The sequence below is a fragment of the Temnothorax longispinosus genome, chromosome 6 (genome assembly GCF_030848805.1).
Source record: "Temnothorax longispinosus isolate EJ_2023e chromosome 6, Tlon_JGU_v1, whole genome shotgun sequence".
Taxonomy (NCBI): domain Eukaryota; kingdom Metazoa; phylum Arthropoda; class Insecta; order Hymenoptera; family Formicidae; genus Temnothorax; species Temnothorax longispinosus.
The window spans coordinates 20,949,897-20,973,044 of NC_092363.1; the positions used below are offsets into that span (position 1 = coordinate 20,949,897).

General features: G+C 37.7%; 6 protein-coding genes across 6 annotated transcripts; 2 read left to right on the top strand and 4 right to left on the bottom strand.

Moving 5' to 3' along the window:
- Positions 1-5,568: 5,568 nt before the first annotated feature.
- Positions 5,569-10,647, bottom strand: LOC139814259 (uncharacterized). Its single transcript, XM_071780390.1, has 10 exons — positions 10,366-10,647; positions 10,037-10,102; positions 9,812-9,962; positions 9,441-9,674; positions 9,188-9,334; positions 8,887-8,998; positions 8,649-8,807; positions 8,380-8,573; positions 8,099-8,168; positions 5,569-8,015 (listed from the first exon to the last, which is right to left on the bottom strand). The coding sequence occupies exons 1-10, from the start codon at positions 10,470-10,472 to the stop codon at positions 7,912-7,914; spliced, it is 1,344 nt and encodes a 447-aa protein (XP_071636491.1). The 5' UTR covers positions 10,473-10,647; the 3' UTR covers positions 5,569-7,911.
- A 525-nt stretch (positions 10,648-11,172) lies between these two features.
- Positions 11,173-13,186, bottom strand: LOC139814261 (SAP domain-containing ribonucleoprotein). The gene is made up of 7 exons (XM_071780392.1): positions 12,828-13,186; positions 12,374-12,470; positions 12,229-12,290; positions 11,863-12,102; positions 11,639-11,767; positions 11,471-11,542; positions 11,173-11,362 (listed from the first exon to the last, which is right to left on the bottom strand). The coding sequence occupies exons 1-7, from the start codon at positions 12,876-12,878 to the stop codon at positions 11,261-11,263; spliced, it is 753 nt and encodes a 250-aa protein (XP_071636493.1). The 5' UTR covers positions 12,879-13,186; the 3' UTR covers positions 11,173-11,260.
- A 147-nt stretch (positions 13,187-13,333) lies between these two features.
- Positions 13,334-14,660, top strand: Ufc1 (Ubiquitin-fold modifier conjugating enzyme 1). The gene is made up of 4 exons (XM_071780393.1): positions 13,334-13,552; positions 13,784-13,915; positions 14,114-14,281; positions 14,415-14,660. The coding sequence occupies exons 1-4, from the start codon at positions 13,430-13,432 to the stop codon at positions 14,496-14,498; spliced, it is 507 nt and encodes a 168-aa protein (XP_071636494.1). The 5' UTR covers positions 13,334-13,429; the 3' UTR covers positions 14,499-14,660.
- LOC139814260 (arginine-hydroxylase NDUFAF5, mitochondrial) lies at positions 14,537-16,252 on the bottom strand. The gene is made up of 3 exons (XM_071780391.1): positions 15,313-16,252; positions 15,036-15,220; positions 14,537-14,947 (listed from the first exon to the last, which is right to left on the bottom strand). Exons 1-3 carry the CDS (start codon positions 15,909-15,911, stop codon positions 14,658-14,660), a joined length of 1,074 nt encoding a protein of 357 aa, XP_071636492.1. The 5' UTR covers positions 15,912-16,252; the 3' UTR covers positions 14,537-14,657.
- Positions 16,253-16,541: 289 nt separating this feature from the next.
- Positions 16,542-18,930, top strand: Rpl7a (ribosomal protein L7A). Its single transcript, XM_071780493.1, has 6 exons — positions 16,542-16,701; positions 17,489-17,603; positions 17,696-17,845; positions 17,945-18,165; positions 18,398-18,520; positions 18,696-18,930. The coding sequence occupies exons 1-6, from the start codon at positions 16,687-16,689 to the stop codon at positions 18,876-18,878; spliced, it is 807 nt and encodes a 268-aa protein (XP_071636594.1). The 5' UTR covers positions 16,542-16,686; the 3' UTR covers positions 18,879-18,930.
- Positions 18,927-23,095, bottom strand: Vps53 (vacuolar protein sorting 53). Its single transcript, XM_071780491.1, has 13 exons — positions 22,817-23,095; positions 22,117-22,517; positions 21,916-22,036; positions 21,702-21,838; positions 21,191-21,617; positions 20,764-21,110; positions 20,516-20,671; positions 20,315-20,440; positions 20,158-20,236; positions 19,821-19,969; positions 19,576-19,741; positions 19,351-19,497; positions 18,927-19,267 (listed from the first exon to the last, which is right to left on the bottom strand). The coding sequence occupies exons 1-13, from the start codon at positions 22,901-22,903 to the stop codon at positions 19,106-19,108; spliced, it is 2,505 nt and encodes an 834-aa protein (XP_071636592.1). The 5' UTR covers positions 22,904-23,095; the 3' UTR covers positions 18,927-19,105.
- Between the last annotated feature and the right edge of the window lie 53 nt (positions 23,096-23,148).

Here is a 23,148-nt window from a genome sequence, read left to right on the forward strand (position 1 = left end):
AATGACAACAGTAATTAGAGCATAAAAGGATGTACGAAATTTTTAGTCAACAACTTATCCGTTAGAAATTTAGCCATGTCTTACAGACAAGCCTCGAGACAAGCGGTTCACCCGCGTGTCTCGCCGTTATCGCGCGCGACAGCGCGTCGCTCGGGGTCTCGAAACTCAGGAAGAAACGCGTCGCGTCCGTCGCGTCGCGTCGCGTCGCGTTGCGCCGCTCGAGAAAGGAGCAAAGTGTAATTCAATGCCCGACGTGTGCAAGCGGGCAGAAGTAACCGCGCGATAACACGACATTCCGCTGTGAGAGGCCAGTAATTAAGACCTCAACTGGTCCCAAGGGGCCCCCGACGAGCGCGTCGTCCCCTTCTGTCTTATCGCGTGGCGCGCTCGACTGCTCGATGCGTTCCGTGGCTTATTTTCTACCGGCGCGGCGCGGCGCGGCGCCCGAGAGGATGCGGGATGCAGCCCAAGTGGCGATATATAGTTCTTTCTCTTAAGTAGCTTGTCTCCCCGGATATGGATCGATCGAGCTTGAGATAGATCTTCCCGCGGCGGAAAAAAAATTGGAAGTCGTGCTCGAGCTTTCGATTTTCGATACCGTATTAATACTTTCGAATCTTAATCCTCTCGAATCCCGAGTATTCCGTGTAATTTTTAGATCATTAATTACTTTGAGAATCTATCATGCGAGGCTATCTGAAACATCTAAAAGAATCTAAAAAGAAAAGTTTTTGTATTCTTATATTTTTATATTTTTATTATTTTCTGTGTATAACTTTCGACGCATCGCAATATTTTTGTATAATGTTTTTGGCGCGACGTGCTCAAAGTTTATTCCCCTACGGCGAGTATTCATTTTTACCCGCGCTACGAAAGAAGAATCACGAAAATATTACAAAAAAACAAGAAACTTTTCGAAAATCTCGAAACTTTTTTCTCTGCTTTTATACGTGAACGTGGCATCAACAATTTTATCAACAGCTCTCCCTCGCAGCGAAAGGAGGATTACACGTATCAAATGGGTTGATATTGAAGTAAATATTCGAAATCAATCGATACCGAAAAAGTCGTTTTTGAATCCGCGAAGTCGGCTGTCTTGCCGATTTGCGAATGTGGCGCCTGGTGCCCGTAGCGATCGCCATTAATTATATCGACGCCAATCATCTCGTTACATCTCCCGCGGACCGTTTGTGCTCCGACCGCATACGGTTGGATCACCGGAGCACCGAGAATACTGTGCGTTACCCTCGTCTCGATCGTATACGTATACACGTAACGCTGATAAACGCGCGCTCGATGGCAACGATTTTGCGCGCTCGCTCGCGATCACTGCCGAAATAGACGGTAATAGACAGTTTACATTCGGCAATCCTGGCGAACAGCGAAACGTTTGCCATAGGGACAACCGATCGTTACATCCGCCGTATGTTTCCCGGGCCAATAGCGGCCGGAGCGGCCCCCTCATGAGTTACCGAATCGTTACCGCCAAGTATAGCGAGAGAGCAGAAAACCCGCTCGAAAAATCGCGCTCAAACGGGAGATGCAAATCTGTTACCGCAAACGCATTGTAAACGCGCTCTTAGTTAGTAAGACGATGTAGGCAATGGGCTTGTACTCAGTGCCATCTCTTGTTTATACGATGAAATTAAAAAAAAAAAATCTGTTACCGCGATAACAATGATCGCATTATCTTTGGATACTAGAGGGCGGTATTCATAGTCGGATCTTATATCTAAGAGGTCAAAAGCAGTCTTAAGACTCCGTCCAGCCAATCAAATGACCATATTAGCAATTTAAGGGTCTTGAAATAAGATCCGACTATGAATACCGGCCTAGAAAATTAACATGCGCAAACGGTACGCGGTGCATCGCAAATTTGTTGCTGCGGTGACGGCAGGAAGCATTATCCTTTCAGGACACTATAAAATTAATGCGCAGTCTTCTACCCTTAGAAAATAATTGATCTAATTTTCCCGTCCGTTCTTCTTCTAATAAAAAATGAACGACGCGACGCGATAGGTTCATCCATTCCGCAAATATAATTTTTTTAGAATAATGGACGAATGTGAAGTTAGAGACACAATACGATGCATATTAAGATATTTTTGACAGATGACGTTTGACGTATTTTTTGATGTCTTAAATATCGTTATCTACGGTTTATTTAAAAATTACGCTCAAATTACTTAAATAGTAAGAACTTCAAAATTACTTAAATCTTAAAAAGCCAGAGGAAACTGAAACGAGGTTCCAATAATACATACAGAAATTATAAATTTAATTTTACATAATAAATGAGTATTAACTCAAGTTATATTTCGAATCTTATAAAATCGTAAATTACAAATAGACAATTTGACAGATATCAACTGTATTAAACTATGGGATTTTGTTTTTTTACTTATTGTCCTAGTTCCTCTTAAAAAGTATGTTTTGTTAATTATCTGTTCTGTAAATATCTACAAAACCTTTGAATTATAAAACACCACTTTTGCTATTTTATGCTCCTCTTAAAATAAACTCCTCGATCACACAAAAGGTCACGTACGTTCGATGCCACGCATTTAGGGGTTTCTCGATCTCTTTGTGGATCAAGGCATCGATATTCCAACCGCAATCGCGATAGCTATATCGCCGAGGCACGAGATCGACCGAATTAAAGTTTTCGACGGTCTACCCACACGACCGACGCGACGGGGCACAAATTCGAGAGGGGGACCATCGTCAATGGGGGCAGGTGAGCCAGGCTGATGCTCACGCATGCATGAAGTGCGGCGGATCCCGCTGCTCTTCAGATGCATTCGAGCGATTGATGCACTCGAAGATGCGGGATAGGTTCGTTATTTTGATAGCGCAATTCACGGGCGCCGCGCCGCATCCGCGCGGCGGAGTGCCGCGTCAAATCGAGTTAAGGAAGCATCCGTGAGTGCCGAAGTATACCTCCGCCCAGTCGGATAGCCGGAATCACAATAATAAATTGCAGTTAAACTGTTAAAGCGGAGACTGCAAGCTGGGACCGTGCAGGAGCGCATTTTGAAATCAACTACGTTAAAATTGCTTTGCTAATCGGGCGCACGTTGCAGAAAGTTGCAACAGTTTCGCGCGAAATTTTCACGATCGTCGCATTGCGTTACATAAGAGCTCGCGCATTTTGAGGAATGCTCGGCGAAATTTAATATATCTTTTAGCTACTCCGTTCTTGTTTATTCATTCATTCATTTGCGTTAAGCAATTTCCATTTATACAACGAAAAAAAATAGTTATTACCTTTTGTGGTTATTATTTCATAACTTTGTTCTTTAGCCACTGTGCCATTTTACTATAATTGTTACATATAATATATGTATATAAAAATTTTCACAATTTTTATTTAAATAAATAAACGTAATACTAAACGTAATAAACGTAATATCGAAATTCCCGTTACATAAAATTTGTTTTCTTTCTGTGACAGTAAAATTATTAGCTTTTCTATTATCGAGCGAGTGATATCATTGCTCGAAAAAAAGATAATTTATTTTGAACATTTATCTTTCTAGCTTTGCCTTAAATTTTTAAAGAAACTGAAATACATAAATTACTTGCGCGCTTTCAAACTCGTCCATTCTGTTTACTTGTCATATAGGAATAAAGTAGAAATAATTCGCTTCACAAATGAAGATGAATTAAATTCAGGAATAAAAACATTTTACCAGCTTTTCTTACATTAATCCGCGCGCGCAAATAATTATACGTAAATCAAATATTCATCGCATATCTAGGCCGCTCATTAAAACATGCTCAATTATGTGCGATATCTGCATTTGACATTTCATTCCGGGCGTTGAATCGAAGAGAGAACCATCCTATTTTTATTCCAAATTTAATTTTTCACAAGTTTTACAGTAAACGCCAGTCAGCTGTGTAACGGGAACCGTGTGCTGAATTACCACGCTTGCGTTCTCCACGAGGCGAAGGTGCATTTCAACAGATAAGCCAGGACACCGCGCCGGTGGTTAACAGAAAAGGCGGAAATTTTCGGAGCGAGTATACGTATATACGTATAATGCGAAGGAGCAACGGCGGCGGTGGTGTTGCGTGCGCGGAGAAAACTAAAGAACCAAGCATCCGCCGCCCTTAGCTATCACTTCGAGCATGTAATGCATCCGTGCACCTACCTACGGTGCGGTCTCACCCTCTTCTTTTCTCCCCCTTGGCGGCTTTCACGGCCGCGTGAACCCTTTCGAACGTGTCCGTGATGCGATCGCGAAACGATAGCGTGCCCCGAAATATTTTGACCGCGCGATCCTCTTTATTCTTTCAGCGAGCTATTTCAAGCGTGTTTACGACAGATGAATCGACAATAGGAAAAATGTGATAAAAACAATAACAATTTGAAAACACATGAATAATTTATGTAAATTTTTTTTAGAAGTTGATTTAATTCTAAAGGATGGCGCGGCGTTAAAGCGATAAGTATACAAAATAAAATAAGAACTTTTTTTCTCGGGCAATACGCGAACGTATCACGTTCGATAATAATAAAAAATTTTCGTTGCATTGCCGCGAGAAAGAAGAAAAGTATATAATTTGCCGTTACCGGGGGAAAAATTCGTTTACACGTTACGAAGGTCGGCAACTCGTCGCGTCGCCGGCAATTTTTGTGCTGTGGGAATCTCGCGAAATTACGAGGAACTTAGGGCTAGCTGGCAGTTGCGCGCGAACAACACGCAAACTCCCCTAAACTGACTAACACACGCTGCACTTTCGTGCAGCCGCCCAGCTTCGCAAACGGCAAAACTAGACGCAACACACAACACCGGCCCGGCCACCTCTCTTTGGTATTACTTCGGGCATGTAATGGAGCAGCTCACCAGGTCGACGGGAACCGAAAGGTGCATCCTTTCCAGGCAAATACCACCGTGGTACCAGCAGCAACGCGAGAACAAATATTTGATGGAACGAACGATGCATAAACCTGCACCGAGACCGGGGCTGAAAACCAACGCCGGCGAATACGCGAGATCGCGAGACCGATGTTCATAACATAATATAATATACTATATCTGAATTTACTTGGGAACGAAATAAAAATCACGGAAGGCCAAGGTGATAGCGACAATTTTTTACATCTTCGTTAATAATGAAATAAGCGTTAATGCTTCAACGATATCTTGAATACCTAAAGCGGTTTTTGCCTCTCTAATGTAATTTGAATTTTTCATGAATAGTGAAAATTAATTTCAGGTTTTAATTATCTCAGTTAAACTAGTAAAAATGTAACCATACTTTAAAATACTTATCAATTACGCTTTAACTATATTAGAAATCATTAAAGTTTTAAATATTATTTTTATAAACTAAAATAGTCGCTGGCGCTTCGACAGTATTGAATATTTTAAAAAAAGTGTTTTTTCTTCTAATATATTTTTACTTTCATTAAATAATAAAAATTAATTTTAGTTTTTGATTATATTAGTTGAGATAATGAAGAGTAGAACTATAGTCTGAAATAACATTATATTCGTAGTTAATTTAAAAAATCGACAGCTTTGAACAAATTTTTAATAATGGAATAATCGCCATTGGTTCAACGATAATGAACATCTATTTTCTGATATATTTTCTTTAAGTAATGAAAATTAATTCTAATTTATGTTAGTTGTACTGATCAAGATTTCAAGCTTTAAATACACGCATATAATTAATTTCACAAATGAAGACTTGCCGAAGGATACACTGCAATACCAAGCAGAAGAATCTCACAACAAAATTCTGATTTTCCATATACGTCAAGTACTTGAAGAAATACAGAAAGAATAATCTTTACGTTAATTTTGCAATCTATTTCATGCTCATGGATAGCTTTTTTCACAATGTTATTCCTTCTGTATATATGATATGTATTTATTCGACGAAAAAACAGAAAACCAAAAATTCTGAGAACATAACACTCTTATATAGCACAGTCCTTAATTACGTTCTCATATTATACCTATAAATTTATGTGCGCATATATTAATTTATCTTACTTACGTATATTCAATTTTGTTTAGTATATAGATGCACGTAGAGAAAATGAACAGAGTTGTGTGACGTGACATTTTGCAATAAATCTTGCGTAATGAAAAGCCCGCAATGCATTACCACTTTCGGTAAATGTGCGTTTCCCGTGGAAATGCAATACCTCACTCGCGACTCATTAACGGATTGAAATCTGATAACTATAAAAGGTACACACATTTACAATAATGCAAAACCTTTTAACGCTTCAAATTCGAAACGTAAAATATGTGTTTCGGCAAAAAGGAGGGTCGATACCGTGAAAAATTGCTTGACGTAGGAGAGAAAAAAAAACGGAGGATGACGCTCTCCCTATTTTTCAAAGTTTTTCGAACTGCGTTTTTCGCTGGCGCGAAAGAAACCGCTCGTGTACACGACCTTCGACGCTAATTAGGGTATTCTTTGCAGATACTCGACGGTAACTAACGAGTTCCTGAAACAAAACGTCGTTCAATCCACCGTTAAATTTGCTATGGTCTAATATTATCTTAATTCAACGAGGATGATTTCATCGTACGATGCTGGAAAAAATAAATTGTTCCAACATCGCGGAAAAGTATAATTTTTCTTCTATTCAAAAGCACATTATGCACTTTATATATTAAAACACTTTTAACGGTGTATGTCCATTATACAGTTTACACGTATAGTTAACGATATTTAATTACATCCCGCACAAAAGAAGACAAATGAGACGAGAATAATGTAATGTTGATGAAAAGTATATCGCGCTTTTATTACGAGAATTGAGTTATATATCCTGCATTTTTCTGCGAATATTTAAAAATAAAATTGATGCATATATGTTACTTGAAAAAAAAAGATTAAACAAAATATCCGATTTACATTCTCAAATAGGATAAAGTTTGTATAACTTCTCTGACTTTTGCAACAGTTTACTTTCCAAATCGTCGTACTTCGATGAGGTCATGTTCGTCCAATTACAGCTGGACCGTTCGTCCGCGAATACACACAGGATGGGCGAAATTACGCGAGGAACGCAGACGTTACATTTAGCAAATTTGACAAATCCTTGCTTGCTCACCGATCATTAAGCTGAGTTGACATAAAGCGCACCCGCCGGGCTGCCAGGTCGAACAACAGAATGTTTTCATTTCCGCCGCATCTGCCGTTTATTCGTTCCCGTCCAATTTGCACGAGCGGCATTTCCGATTTATTAACACTCAAGCATTAAATATGCAATGGGCGATTGTAATAAAGCGTCGTGTTAAGTCAGCGTATCGTTTAATAAAGTACTTGAAGCTATACAAAATAATAGCTGCACATATGGCGCTAATCCTGTAAGCACTATCTTACGATTGTACAATGTTTATCACAGCAAGTAGCAATAATTTATGAAAGTATAAAGTGCTTTTGCACCAGTAACGCGCAGCGCATCCGCATGCATTAAGAAATATAGTACAAATTCTACAAACAAAAGATATTAAAATAGATTATTGTGAAAATACGAAAAGCACACTTTTCGATACAATAATATAAATATCTTCAATATTCTCGAGATATTAAAACGATATTATATAGTTACTTTAAGATCGACTTATGGCCGCCAGTGGTCTTTCAATATTCCCTGGGTTCCGTAAAGCGCATATGCGCGCATATTCTACAGTAAACGTTACGTATGCTATAGAAATAGCGCTTTACGGAACCCAGGGATTATAAGATAAATAAAATGAGCTTATAATTTTAAATGTATAACATCGATATGCAGTTATTATTAATTATTAATAGTATAAAAATTAATAATTACTAATCTAAAAAATTGATTATTAGTAATATAAACAAAATTGAGGAGCATTGTATGACAATGCAAAGATTTTGTTAGCAATCTCTATTTTTCTCTTCTTTTTCTCATTCTACATCTCCATCTCCACTTTTATTTTCACACTTGCATTTTTTACCCTTGCATCTTTCTCTTAGTTGTATATCAGTACCAGTGTCACCTCCAGCAGGATCTAATATGCAATAATAATTACTTTACTATTTATAGGAATCTATTACAAATACCTTGCTATTTTTTTTTTTTTTTTAGCATTACCATTATTTTGTCCTGACGTAATTTGCTTCATTTTTTCTGAATCTTTTAATCTCATCCTAGGTGAAGTTTCCTGTAACAAAAAGAAATGTATGTACATTTAAATGTATTTATAACATTATAGAAGTTTTATATTATATTTGGAATGTTCTGAATAATATAACTAAATTAGAACACGATAATCTTTAAAGGAAACAATAAATTAATAAGTTTAATCGATGATTTAATTCACAAACATAACAAAAACTGATTTTAAGAGTATATAATAACAGTGTAATTAATACCTCGTAAATCCGTTCAATGCGTTCTTTCTTCTCGTTGGAGTTTTGTCTGCCTTTTATTCCAAATTTGAAGAATGGTCCAAAACCGAAATTAATAGATCCGCCAATGCAGGAAAACGGTATCAATATTATACATACACAGAAACTTAAGAAAAGAGCGATTACGACAGGAAACTTGTACATAAAGTTTAATCTACCTGTGAAACAATGCATAACATAGTTAATACTCCAATAATATTTGCATATTATTGACATTGAAGCAAATTACTTACTGGTAGCATTATCTATGAATTCAGACATAACTAATCCAAAGTACGATAAAGGTTGGAAAATAGTCGTAGTGACAAAATGGGTCAATGCAAATGCTGGTGTCACTTGCAATCTAGGATTCGTCTTGATTGTTTCATAGTATCTTTCACAATCGTTTGTAGCTGTGAACAGATTTTCGCTTACAAATAATGTATATTAATGTTTTGTTTTTTAAATGCATTACATATTATAGATACTCACAGGATGCAATCTTCTCCCACATCTTGTCCCACAGACTCATTTTATCCGGCTGGCAGGCAATTGGCATTTCAGCAAATTGCGCTTGTGCCGCCATTAATTTAATTTCTGCTTCCTGCAAAATAGAAGAAATTTTTAAATAAAAAATTATAATCTATAGTCATTATTTTATTCAAAATATAGGTATATACGTTATATACTTTATTTTTAATATATGCTACATAAGTTTTCAATATAATCAATATACAAATGTATATACTTTAAAGTCTACATTTTTTCTGTGATAAAATAATATATAAATTACCTGTATAAGTCGCCACCAAGTTATGAAGAAACTGATTACAAATATAACATCGATCATGAGAAAGATAAGTAAGCCTCGAGACCATCTTTGTCTTCTCAAAATTATAAAACTAGCTATGAGTGTGAAGGCGATTATAGTTATGTCCCACTGTAACAGTTTAGAAAATTGATTTTAGATCCACATCACTAAATATATAAACTCAAAATGTGGAGGTATAATCTTAAATATTATACATAAATATTATTATCCTTACGTGTTCATTCATAAGCATCAAATACTCCGATGCTTTGCTCGTAAATAAATTGAAATAATAAGACGCCTCGGCCATATAATCACACGCCGAGTATGCAGATCGCTTTATCGCATTGTTGAGAATTCTGTCAACTTCCCTTATAGAACCTTGGCCGTTTACAAAGTTCTGAAGGTACTCGAATTGCGAAGAAGACGCTTCTATGTTAAGCCTTCCAATTAATCCGTCATCAATTCTCTGCAAGAAAAATTTGTCAATTTGTTTTATTATACATATATACGAATAAGAATGTATATATTGACTGTGAGTAACAAACTTCTACGTGCTAAATGGTTTCAGACTACACTCTTCGATTATACGTGACAACTACTTGCCTGTATCGCAAGATTTGATAATAATATAGCGATCAAACGTTTATAGAAGATTGCTTCCTGAGTATTTCGTTCATCCAGTTCTCGACAGCTGCATGGCTGTGCCATTGCATTGCTAAGCGATTGTTCGTTCTTCCTTGTCTCTGCAGCCAAACTGCAATTTAAGAGGAATCAAAATGATCTATCAACTTGTCTAAAATTTTATATCTTATATGGAATAACATATACCTAGACAAATCTTCTTCGCTGGACATATAGAAGAACGAGTGTATATTTCTGAGCTCGGGAGTGGATCTAAAATAAAAGATACATTTATATAGACTATCCAAAATAAAAATACATTTATATGTGTATTATTTGTAATATAACAATGCAATTAATAATATATTTATATGCATCCAGGACAACTCTTGTGATTGTAAGCAATTGGTGGATTGTTTTGCTTAAAAAGATAAGGAAGAAAGTACTGCACGCAGCTTAGGAAGCAATTGTGCTGCATATGTATGATGAATTTATTTTTGGCGGCAAAATGCGCACTAAAGTGTCAAAATACTCACGTATCAGGCGTGACATCATCGAATGTATAAGCCTCCTGGCAATGGACATTCAAGAAAAGCACACACAGGTGAAATACAATGTAGATTGACAATTGGAGGACGTGCATGTCGATGCATCAAACGCTTTCACGTGTCTTTGGGAATGTCTTTAAAAATAACGTTTTTTTTCTATCGTGAGAAAAACTCAAGGTAAACAAACAAAATATTTTAGGAGGCAATTGTTAGAAAAACACATGTCGGCACTCCGATATCTCGCTGCAGCAGTTCTGGCACTGAATTACCATAATAAGAAAACACCCTGCTAGAATCTAGTTATCTCGAATAGATCGTTCGACTACTTCGACTGATCGACTGACAGTTAACAATAGTTCTATAAAAAGTTATTGCATACAAAACCATTTGCAGAAAAGGGAAAATACCGTTCTCTTATTTATTACAATGATGAAATACTGTGTTCTAGCTTGTTGTAATTTATTAATTTTTTTTTATCACATATGCGTATTGTAAGTACATATGCATAAATTTTTTACTTCATCAACTTGAATTTAGGTCCTAAAGTTCCGAAATCTTAGGTAACGTTCTTCGTACCGATACTTAAATTACGACTAAAATACTGTTGCGCATGTAAGTTTATTGGTAATACATCCATTTACATTTTTAAGAGAATTTCTCTTTCGCCTACTTCTTTATAAGAAAAATTCGCGAACATAGAGAGAAAACGAAAACAGAAATATGGATGCTTTAATACTGAAGTGATAATGGTATTAAAAAGTACATTGTCTTCAATAAGTCATTGTTCTCCTCATGTATATTGTATAATAGCTTTATTGAAAATAAGAAAACTTAAATTAAGATTTGTATTCTAGATCGTCGCTTTAGTATATAACACCGAGTATCATTTAACAATCTTAATTTTATTCTTAGACACTTTACTCTCGGCGGGCTCCACTTCACCGAATCTGGCCTTCCTTTTTTCCAATCGCTCAGCTAATTCAGCCTAAAAAAAAACAAGAGATTTACGATAAAACCAGCGAGATGAAAAAAAAGGACAGCCTTAAAAAACGTGCGCATATATTCACAAAAGTAACTGCATATTTCTGTTTACCTTCTCCATCAAGGTGGATACCGAGCTACCAAATCTTTCTGCACGTTTCTTCAACATTTCATATGTAGTAGGCTATGAAAAATTTAATAATAATTGTCATAAAATAATTCTGAATTATTATTTTGTCTCGATAACACAAGCCGCAAAATAAACTATTAAATTTCTTACCACAGGCGTCTTTATGGACGCAGCCGATTTGTTATTTTGATTGTTTACGTTAAAACGGGCTAATCTAGCCTCCTTCTTTGCTGTTTCGGATAACGGTACACCAAATTTCTTAGCCCTCATTTCTAATCTCTGTTAGAGAATTAGCACAATCATATATTAATAAACAATATAACAAGCGAATTTTATTACTCAATATTTTCTAGCTATAATTTTCTCTCCGTTACCTCTTTTGTGCTGAGCTCCGATAGTTTGATAATCTTTTTCTCTGGCGGTGCGTCTTCGAGTACTTTCGCCCCTTTGTTTTCTTTCTTCTCCACTTGATCATTCTTTATTTCCTCCAATACAGGTTTGCGGTTCAGCACTATCTTCTTTGCATTGGTATTGTTGGTCTCTATAGACAATTTTCGCTTTTCAGGGACTTCTTGTGAATCTGGTTTACTGGACAATTCCTCGATTTCTTCGTCCTGTAATTAATCCAGATGTATTTATATAATAAAAATAATTAATATAATATTCAGATATATATCATCTATTGTCGAATATATTAATATTACTGTTAATATCGTTACACTCTTGAATAAAATACTTACGCCAAGAACCTCATCCTCATCTAAAATCTCTTCCGTTGTTTCATCCAAGGACAATGCAGAATCTATAAGATATAAATCATTCTTTTACAAATACGCCTAGATATTTATATCGAAGAAAAGAACTGAAATAGAATAAGAACGGAACCTCCGTGAATCGCCAGCTGGAGTCTTTCTACCAATTCATTTTTATTGCCAGTAGTGGGAAGTCCTCGTTGCTTTAATTCAACCCTCAGATCAGCCACCTGGTGAAAAACATGACGATGTAATGGAAATTGAATGAAAACAATTATAAAGGAAAAGAAAAAGGAAACACATAAAACGGCATCTACGTTTCGCGCTGCCTTATCTACAAAAGTTACCACTAATAAAACTACCAGTTAATATTCCGGAAAAAAAAGAGATTAAGCAGAAGTTCAACGTGTTAAAACAGGAGTGAACAAATTGAACAGAAGTTTAGCGTGTTAAAATCAACAGAGGAAGCGAGCGGGACGAAGTAACCGGTCGATTCCGGGCTCGAGGGAGATTAGTGGTTAAGGGTTAGGGTATCGCCGAGGAATGGCGTGGCCCGCTGCACGTACGACTCGACTCGCGACGCTCACCTTCATCTTCGACAGCTCCGTCAACCCCTTCTCGTAGGACGAGTCGGCCATCGTGCGTCCGTCGTGTTTATCGCGAGTCACACAAGTACACTATTGACGGTCGATTAGCATCTCATCGCCATTTAAGTACGAGCGCTCCCGTAAGTCCCGTATCTTTGCGTCTCTTGCAGCTTGCAGCGTAAACGGAACGGTACACGGTAGTCACGGTACGTATGAATGGATGTACGCAACTTGCGATTGTGCGAAACACGCAACACACGTACACACTACACACGCCTGGTTTAGCGGCTAGCGGCAGCCACAGGAATGCAACCGTCCGCGAATTAACAATCGATCGATCGAGGAACGAATATGCACCGTAAATAAAATTGTAAATAAAACGCAAGAATGAGGCCGTAAGAGCAAGCAAACAAGTTGTACCTTTTATCGTAATTATTTGGAGAGACGCGCATTAATTATTATGTTTTTTTCCGACAGTCGTTATCGCACAAATCTTGAAGAACTTGAAGAACGCGGCGTTAGGTTGGTGACACTGACTGCGACCGCGGACGGCACCATAACCTGCAAATCGTGAAACCGTGAGTGTTTATCAGCCCGTCGAGATGGTCGACGAGTCGACGAAGAAGACTTTGAGTAACATTCCGTTGTTGCAAACGAAAGCCGGTCCCAGAGACAAAGATCTGTGGGTGCAGAGGTTGAAGGAGGAATATCAGGCTCTCATCAAGGTGAGGGAATTAAAAACGTAACTCTCGCAAGCTTACAAACGTCACTTCCATATGGACAGTTTTTATTGTTTGGTTTATAAATATTAAAAATTAGTTTAATTAATGTGACGACACATTATTGAGTATAGCGTAACATTTATCACAGAAATATTCCATGTAATAAATAGATTTAAGATGCATGATTATTGATACGTATAGACTTAATCATGTTACATGATTTTATTGTTGTAGTATGTTAAAAATAATAAGGAGGCGGACAACGACTGGTTCCGACTGGAATCGAATAAGGAAGGCACCAAGTGGTTCGGCAGATGCTGGTACATGCAGAATTTCCTGAAGTACGAATTTGATGTAGAATTTGATGTGAGTGACATTGCTCGGCTCCTTTTTCTTACTTTATTTTTTATTTAAATAGGAAAAAGAATATCTTCCACGATATACAGAATTCTATTTGAAATATTTTATTTGTATTTATTAGTTAAAATTATAAAACCTGAAAATGAGATTTAAGATTCAAAGAGTAATGAACAATGTTCTTTTTTCTTTTTGGTCAATGCCTAGATTCCTGTTACGTATCCCACAACGGCGCCCGAAATTGCTTTACCAGAATTAGACGGTAAAACGGCAAAAATGTATAGAGGTGGCAAGATCTGCCTGACTGATCACTTCAAGCCATTGTGGGCTCGCAACGTTCCCAAGTTTGGCATCGCTCATGCAATGGCTCTTGGTGTAAGTTAAATACTTGATTGCTCTTAATAATTAAACGTATAGTGAAAAAGACTTGTTTATATATATAAATCTTTATATTAAAATAATATTCTCATAGAAGATTCTAACGCCAAATTTTTTTCCTTTTTTTTAGTTGGGACCATGGTTGGCAGTGGAGATTCCAGACCTTATAGAAAAGGGCATCGTAGTTCACAAGGACGAGGAAAAGAAAACGTAAATCGGAAATGCGCAGGATAACGATAATAACAAAATGCGATCGTTGAATAAGTTATTTTTTATGCCTACCGCTCGGAAAGAAGAATTTATACAGTACGTTAAGTTTTTACACACGGTATAGAGTATTTACATTGTTCAAATAAAGGCTATTTAATACAGGCTATTTGTCATCGTCGTCCAGTTTTATCTTCTTGCTGTCTTTGATTATCTGATCGAGCCTGTACAAGTCCTTGAGCGACACCTGTCCCGTACCCCTCTCGAGAGGCCTCGGTTGAGATGCGTCCGGTTTCCATCCTAACATATACATTATCTGAAACGTGGCGGGAACGAATGCGGTGCTATCTTCCCTCGTCTTTCCGTAAAGATGCTTGTATATAGACGCAGCGGCGATCAACGTATCCCTCGGTAAATGCAAATTACGATTCCTGGCCGCATTGTTCTCGGCCATTCCTATAGACGAATACAAATTGCGTGATACAACTATAGACCTGTTGTATAATTTTTATTTAGGCAAGAATAAATTTTGTAATATATTCACCTTTCAGATCCCACATAAGTTCGAACATGCTCGGGTAACCGATGACTATCTCGTCGGTATCAATAGTCAACATAGTAAAATTCGCTCTCGTTAGTAGAGACCCGATATCCCTGATTTCCACGAATGGCGAGATGTGCGGCGAGATTCCACCGTGCCTCTCGAATTCAGCTAATTGCAAGGAACTTCTGTATTATCAGAATGAATACCAGAAATAATAAACTCAAGCAAAGACACTCCGGAAGATCCTCGATCTAAATCCTGGCAATGTCGCCTTTACCTCAACTCGTAAAGCGTATCGCCGCCAAATACAGCCGCCAGGAAGACTCCGTCGTTCTTCAGACTGCTGTTGATACGTCTGAAGCATCCGGGAAGATCGTTGACCCAGTGAAGACTCAGACAACTGATCACCAAGTCGAAACTGTCCGGCTCGAAGGACAGATTCTCCTCGTCGATGACTTCTCTCTTGACTTTCACACCCTCCGTGGTCTCGGCCTGCCACAGGAAACCCGGACTCATGTCGGCCAGCACCAGCTCCTCCACCGACTCGTTGAGAATCCGCTTGGACACGTGACCCCGGCCACATCCCAGATCGAGGGCCCTACCGAACTTTCGTTTGATATCGAATATTCGATCGGCCAGCCTGTCGCCCACCTCGTCCTTGATGTAGTCATACAGCTGGACGTCGGTGTCCTTGGCGGCGCGTTCTCGCTGCAACAGCTTCGCGTTCCTGTCGAAGACGTTCATCGGGCTGTCGGGCGGCAACGTGGACATGAGTGTGACATTACACGCACCGTTAGGATTGTACCTAGGACTCAGCAGGTTCAGCTTGCCGTGCAATAGCTGGCTTGCCCCGCGGAACGGAATCTTTGGCGTCATTTCTCGATCGCGCTACGATCTCGATTATTTCTTCTATCTTTAATTAAACTGATTAACTTTTCCTCTTTTATAATATATGTATCTATTAGACACAATTCTACCTTTTCCTTCTCCTAAAACTTTTTCTAATCTCTTTTTATGTGAGATATTTCACTATCATGATTAAATTGTTGATACTCTTCTAGATATCGAGGAAGATAAGTCCGGCTAGAGCTGCTCCGGTTTATTCTCCGCAGGGATCAAGAGATTGCGGTTAGGAATAACCTTAACTCGCTTCTAACCTGCAAGAAGAGATTAACGTCATCGATGCAAGATGCAATACAAACGAAATAAGATTTATAATATAAATAATATAATAAATTTATAATAAAATATATAATAATTTACAATAAAATTAATATAAAATTTATAATAAAGTATAAATTTTAAAAATAATTGCCATCTTCAATATCAATTAACGCTAATTATTAAAGTGATATTAATTATTACTAAAATTAATTACAATTATTGAGAATAATATTAAGTTTTTTATATCTGTTGTCGCAAATAAGTATTTCCGAGTACATTCCGGCAGTTTAAAATGGTTTAAAAACACCGCCATGTTAGGAAGTTACGCGGGTGCCAATATGGCTGTCTTCAGTCGCTTTTCGGAGGCGCTGCGGTGCGAGACTTTCTTTACGGTGCCGACGTCTGTACTTCGCGTCGCGTTTGGCGAGATACCGCGTTTTGTATCCGGCAAAATTTACAGAAATCCGTCGGATTTCTAGCTAGGAAGATGGTTCAGAAAAAGGTAAGATCATCGAACTGTCGTGCGCGAATAATATTTCCGTCGAGCGGCATCGACAGCGACGAGTATCCGCGTTGGAATCTCGGGTATGTTTCTCCAGCGTGTGACCCGAAAATATGTTTTCGTTCCGAAGTAAATTGATTCAGTAAACTGTGTAACGTGACAATTGTGGTCCTTCGAAATTCTATTTCTGCGTATAGCAACGATTAAACAGATCGATTCGTTTATGTGATATCGATTTAATGTTTCATAACCTAAATTTACAATGCACAGTAATTTCGTGGATCTCGACGCTATAACGAATATTTAAACGAATGGTGGCCAGAAATAAGCATTTAATTTTTATGGGATGAATCATTGGATTTCTAAAAGAAGTTTCTTGCATGAGAGTGGCAATAATAGGTTTAATCTTCCGTCTGTAAACGCTTTTTTTGTATTCTCGGAGTGAACACGTGGGTCTGTCACGTTCGACGCTATTTTTTCCTATCTTAAAGTCTTTTTAACAATCTGAAAAAATTCGTGAAGCATCTGTCTATACATTGTAGTTGACGATTTTATAGTCATTTTAATGAACATCGTTTACTTAATATTTTCTGGTAGGCTTGCGAGTTTTACAGTTACCAGCAAATATTTTGGACGCTGTAGACCCATATACAGACGGAGAATTAATTTAGCTTATATATTTTGTTAAAATATACCTGTATATCATGAAAAAACTTATTAAAATTACTCGATTATATTATGAATATATTGATTGTTGATTCCTATTAATTTTCCTTTTCAATTTCAGCCGAAGAAGAAGGTTGGGAAGAAGGTAGCTGCCGCGCCGTTGGCAGTTAAGAAGGTTGAACCGAAGAAAGTGACCAATCCACTCTTCGAGAAACGGACACGCAACTTTGGCATTGGTAAGTCAAAGTAATTTTACTGATTTCTAGTTAATAGTTTACAACTGTATGTAATAGCCGCACGTTACTGTTGATAATCTGTTAAAATTTAGGTCAGGATATTCAGCCGGCTCGTGATCTCAGCCGCTTTGTAAGATGGCCGAAGTACATTCGCATCCAGCGCCAAAGGTCTGTGTTGCAGAAGAGGTTGAAAGTGCCACCAACGATAAATCAATTCACTCAAACATTGGATAAACAAACCGGTAAGATGTACATTTCACGCATCCATGATTTAAAGAATTATTAAATTCTATACATGTACATAAAATAAAATATACAATAATATTCTTATGTTCTTGTAGCTACACAGTTATTCAAGGTATTGGAAAAGTACCGTCCGGAATCAGCAGCCATGAAGAAGGCAAGGTTGAAGGCGAGAGCCGAGCAGAAGATCGCGAAGAAGGAAGACACGCCGACGAAGAAACCAAACGTCATTCGCAGCGGAACCAATACGGTGACCACGCTGGTGGAGCAGAAGAAAGCTCAGCTGGTCGTTATAGCTCACGATGTTGATCCTATTGAGGTTAGTTATATGTATAAATTTATAAATTCTCAGCAGATTTCTATTTTGCAAGATTTCTCTTCCATTCAACGAATGATGCTAAATTTCTTCACCTGAGGATACAAATTTATAATTTTATTTGTATTCATAGGATGATATATGACATCTGACTAACATTTTATATTATTATATATATTTGTATGCAAGAAATTATATGTGCCAACCTAATTGGTTCTTTTTTTTATTGATGCAGATCGTATTATTCCTTCCTGCCTTGTGCCGCAAGATGGGCGTACCATACTGTATTGTTAAAGGCAAGGCGCGTTTGGGACGTCTGGTTCGACGTAAGACTTGCTCAGCAGTTGCTCTTACTCAGGTATGTATATACAATTTTTGTAATGTGTATTTAATTTGACCATATGATGTGAAAATACAAGAGCCAATCCAATGAAACATCGTGATATTTCAAAAAATTTCTGATACACACTTACAAAAGTCTGATTCTTCCACTTTTATTTCAGTTTTATTAAAGTATGTCGTTATTATTTCAGGTGGATTCTGGCGATAGAGCCAACTTCGCAAAGATTGTCGAAGCCATTAAGACGAACTTCAATGATCGATATGACGAAATCAGGCGTCACTGGGGTGGTGGTTTACTGGGAAGCAAATCTGCGGCCAGGATAGCGAAATTAGAAAAAGCTAAGGCCAAGGAACTGGCACAGAAACAAGGTTAACATTATTGCCCGTCATTTACAGGTTACATAAAAAAATAAAGGATGAAATACATCTGGTATCTGTATTTATTTCATAAAATATACCTACATATTTTATGCTTCTCCTTTCATTTTTGTATAAAGGGTCTTTGTTATCTTAAAATAAGAAAGAATTTCTAAATCAACTATATACAATGATATCTAACATCCTCAACATCGTTTCTTGATGAACATAATATCTAATATCCTCAAATTCGTTTCTTGATGAGTTTCTCTAGCCTCTTAATTCTTCCAGCTTCATGTTCTGGACTGTTATGTACTACGTGACTTTTCGTAGCGTTTGCGGCGTCTGTGTTTTCAGATTGCTTAAATTGCTCGAGCAATAGAACTTGATCCGTTTTTTTCAATCCCTATAGAATACATATTGATCTTATTAGATACTCAATTAAAAATATATTGTATACAAAAAAAATTTAGTTACTGCAAAAGTTACCTTCATATCTAAAATTTTTTGGAATTCTGAAGACTGTAAGTCAGGCAAGCGTACATTGCACTGTTTTACGAAGTCACTTGGAGATTCAATTGGGGACATTACAATCTTCAATATCATTTCAGCATTTGCCATACCTTTGACCACAACCTATATAATAAATAAGATATACATTGCATATATTGTTTGATATATTTATACTATCTATCTTGTAAAGTATTCAATTACTTTGGTATATGTTACTGGAGCTTTTCTCTGTATTTGATAACCCGTCGATGGAAGATCCAGCAAGGCCGTTTTCAACATGTGGACATCCAACAACAGTTGTTCCGCGCCGACGGCGTTTAATGGCTTGCACTTAAATAATTGCTGTACTAATTTTGCTATGAAAGAGCTGAAACAAAGCATCGAATATAAAAAAAATCTTGAAAAATATTTCGCGTAAATATGTATTGTCACGACAAATGTTTTACCTAGCAAATTTGACACAGAGCTGTGTGAAATATTTTCTACAAGATGATAATCTATCTCGTATGGTCGGTATTGTTTGTCGAAGGTGCGCTATTATCGTATTAACATAATTACTCTGATCACCCACGACTTCCACAGAACTCCATTGCACCTGAAAAAAAAAAGAATTACTTTTTTATTATACGTCATAATATGACATTAACACATATTATTAAGTGTATATTATTTTTATCTTAATAGCATAAGATGATATTAATTTTATATTGTAGAATAATAATATATTTGAATTGTGTGCAATTAATATACTATTGATAATCACAACTTTTTTTTATACTTTACCTTAGTCATTGCAGTCAATGCAGATTCACACGCTGCTTCCAGATCTTGAACCAGTAACTGAATACAATTAGAAATCACGCTAAAAACAAATGGTAGAAATTAATAAATCAACAAATTTCTAAAAGTATATAAAATTAAGAGAAAAAATAAGACATACTTATGAAAGATATCCTGTTCTTGAGACAAATTTATTTTATCCGAACAGCATTCATCTGTCTTCTCACGAAGTTTCTCTTCTAATTGCTGTGTCGTTTCTAAACAATATTCAGCCGTTGTCAAAATACTGAAAAAAAGCATATTTTAATAATTATTCACTTTGTTCTGTGGAACGAAAATAAAGAATAACAAATGTACTTACCAGCATATACGAGATTGCTCCTCTTTACTAAATCTGGCAGTTTCTCCCTCCTTCAAAAAACTTTGGAAATTTTGAATAAAGCCTGACGTTGATAAATCTCGGAAGTCACGCGTGATATTGCTCATACTGGTGCCAATTCCTGCGCTGCCTCCGATTCTATAATGGTTACATTAAGATACAACGATACATTAAGTTCAATTAAAATATACATACATAAGTTCTGATTTACATTTAATTTTTACACTTACTTAGGTAAATTATTCTGTAAGATCTTAACGGCGTATTCCCGTAGGTACTTCTGAAAAGTCTCGGCGAGACTCAGCATAATTAAACCGGTGCTGAGTTGCGTACATTGCACCATGCACTTCTTGTAAAATACAAACAGATCGGCACACGAGCTCAGGACACTGCTTGGCCCTTCAATACCGTCAAATTCCTTAGCACCTGGCGGTTGCGTTTTAGCATCGGACACGAACTTATCCATCAGATCTGCCAAATTGCGATCCAAACTTTCTATATAAATGTTCAGGTATGGCTCGAAGCATCTTCCTATTAACTTTTCGAATGGAGACGGCCTCGGCTTTTCGTTTTCAACCTATATGCAAGAGAACGATGTACATTTTTAACATTTTATAATAAAAACATAGTTAAACGTAGACTAAACAGTTTTGATACCTTTTCATCTTCTTCAAAAGGATTCCCCGGTACCTTTTCCGCAACATCATTACTGACTGTTACTGACTTAGCATCCGTGGTCTCCAAAGTACTGCCGATAAAACGCTTCGACAGTAGCGTCTCGAAATTACTGGTTCTTTGAATCGCGTAAAGCAATAACTTAACGTCTATTTCATTACGTCTCTTGTTCATCAATTTTGTGAGATCTTCACGTGTGACATGGCAGAATTGTACAGCTATTCGCTCGGAAATTTCCCAGTCCTGGGGAAAGATCGTACCGAACTTTGACTCAAAGTCCAGCAGATGTTTCTTGATCCACCCGTATCTTCGATCTATCTTATCCAACCAGGCGAAATCCTGATTCTCATCGAACAAATGTGCGTATTCTTGCAATTGGATATTTACAAACCAAACGAGCAGATCTTTCCTTTGAAGAAGAAAAGACATTTGAGATTGAAATTCTATCATTACTCGTAGAATAACGTTACAAATATCTGTATAATATGCATACTTCACTTTAGGGTGTAAGACTGATAATACTAAACATCCTTCCGTCAACTGATTGAAATGCTTTGGATTCTGGCCGGAAAAGGCCTGTTTGAAATCCGCTGTAATCTGCTGGGCCAACTCATCCTGGATCTGGCGTACCTTTTGTAGACCCAAGGAAAACACATTAAAAGAATCAGTTCTATCAATTATATCAAAGATACAACTTGCGTCCTTACTTGATCAGACAACTGCTTCACTTGCGGTATATCCATGTAGCTGTTAAAATGCTGCATCACTTCCATCACTGCTTGCAACGGTAAGATAATTTCTCCATATTGCTTCTTCTGCGTTAATACTCTGAAGTAAACCAAAAGGTACAGATTTTATAATTTCGAACAATGTCTAAATAATACTCTTAATATGCAATATGTGTATACTTTAGGTTATCCACTCCATCCACAAGCATGTGCAAATGGTTCAGCGCTGTTATCGAGGCAGTAAGGTTCTTCTTGGCGAAATCCAGCTGTTTGATGTCCCTCGTAATCTCCTTCACCACTTCCTCGGACTGCTCCGCCTTGTCCTTTATGTCCTTTATATGGACAAATAGCTGCCTTATCACCTTCTGCGCATCTTCCAACGCCGCTCTACCATCTTGGCCCACGTTCGTCTGACCACGCACCACTGACCGTATCTCTCTATCTATAGTATGTATCTTTTTTTCTATTTTATTCACCACTTCGTCGATATTTGACAATGACTGTTCCGAGGGAAATAACGTGTTTATATAGTCCACCACGTTGAAATTGGGTTGGTCTAACGGATCAGTGATAGTCAAGACCTGATAGCAAAAAAAACAGTGTTAGGCTTACAAAATTTCGTTCGAAAAAATAAACAAACAAACAAAAATGTATCTCACAGATGTGATTATACGCAAAATCATGGCAAGTCGCTCAAAATCATGAACGTTAAAAAAGTCGGTTCAGGGAAAGGCAGGCGTTGAAAAGCGGAGCATTTTATTGAACAGGAATGACACATCGCGCGCATACAAAAAGATCGTGAGTGTTGAAGTAAATTTTGCGTGGATCTTGACGAGAAAGCTCCGCAAGGGGAGGAGGCGAAAAGGACCCGCGGCCTAACCTGCTCGATCACGCTCTGCACGTTCGGCGGGAACGTGTAGACCGTAGAGCGGAGCTCCTCCAGCTCGTCCTCCTCGTGATTGTCCATCGCGCTACGCGAACGGGCATGGGCGTACTCTTTACGCGAGCCTCGCGCTATATCCGCGCACCATGCATGCGAATCGCGACGAACATGCCGAACGTGGATGTGGCAGGTGACATGTCGATGACGTACGCGCCGTACGCGGTACGCGCGAGCGCGACACCAGTCTGGACAGTCTGGTGCACCACGAAGCGGAGTCAGCGGAGAACGACGAACTGGGGAATCGGGGAACCGGGGGAACTGTCGTCCGC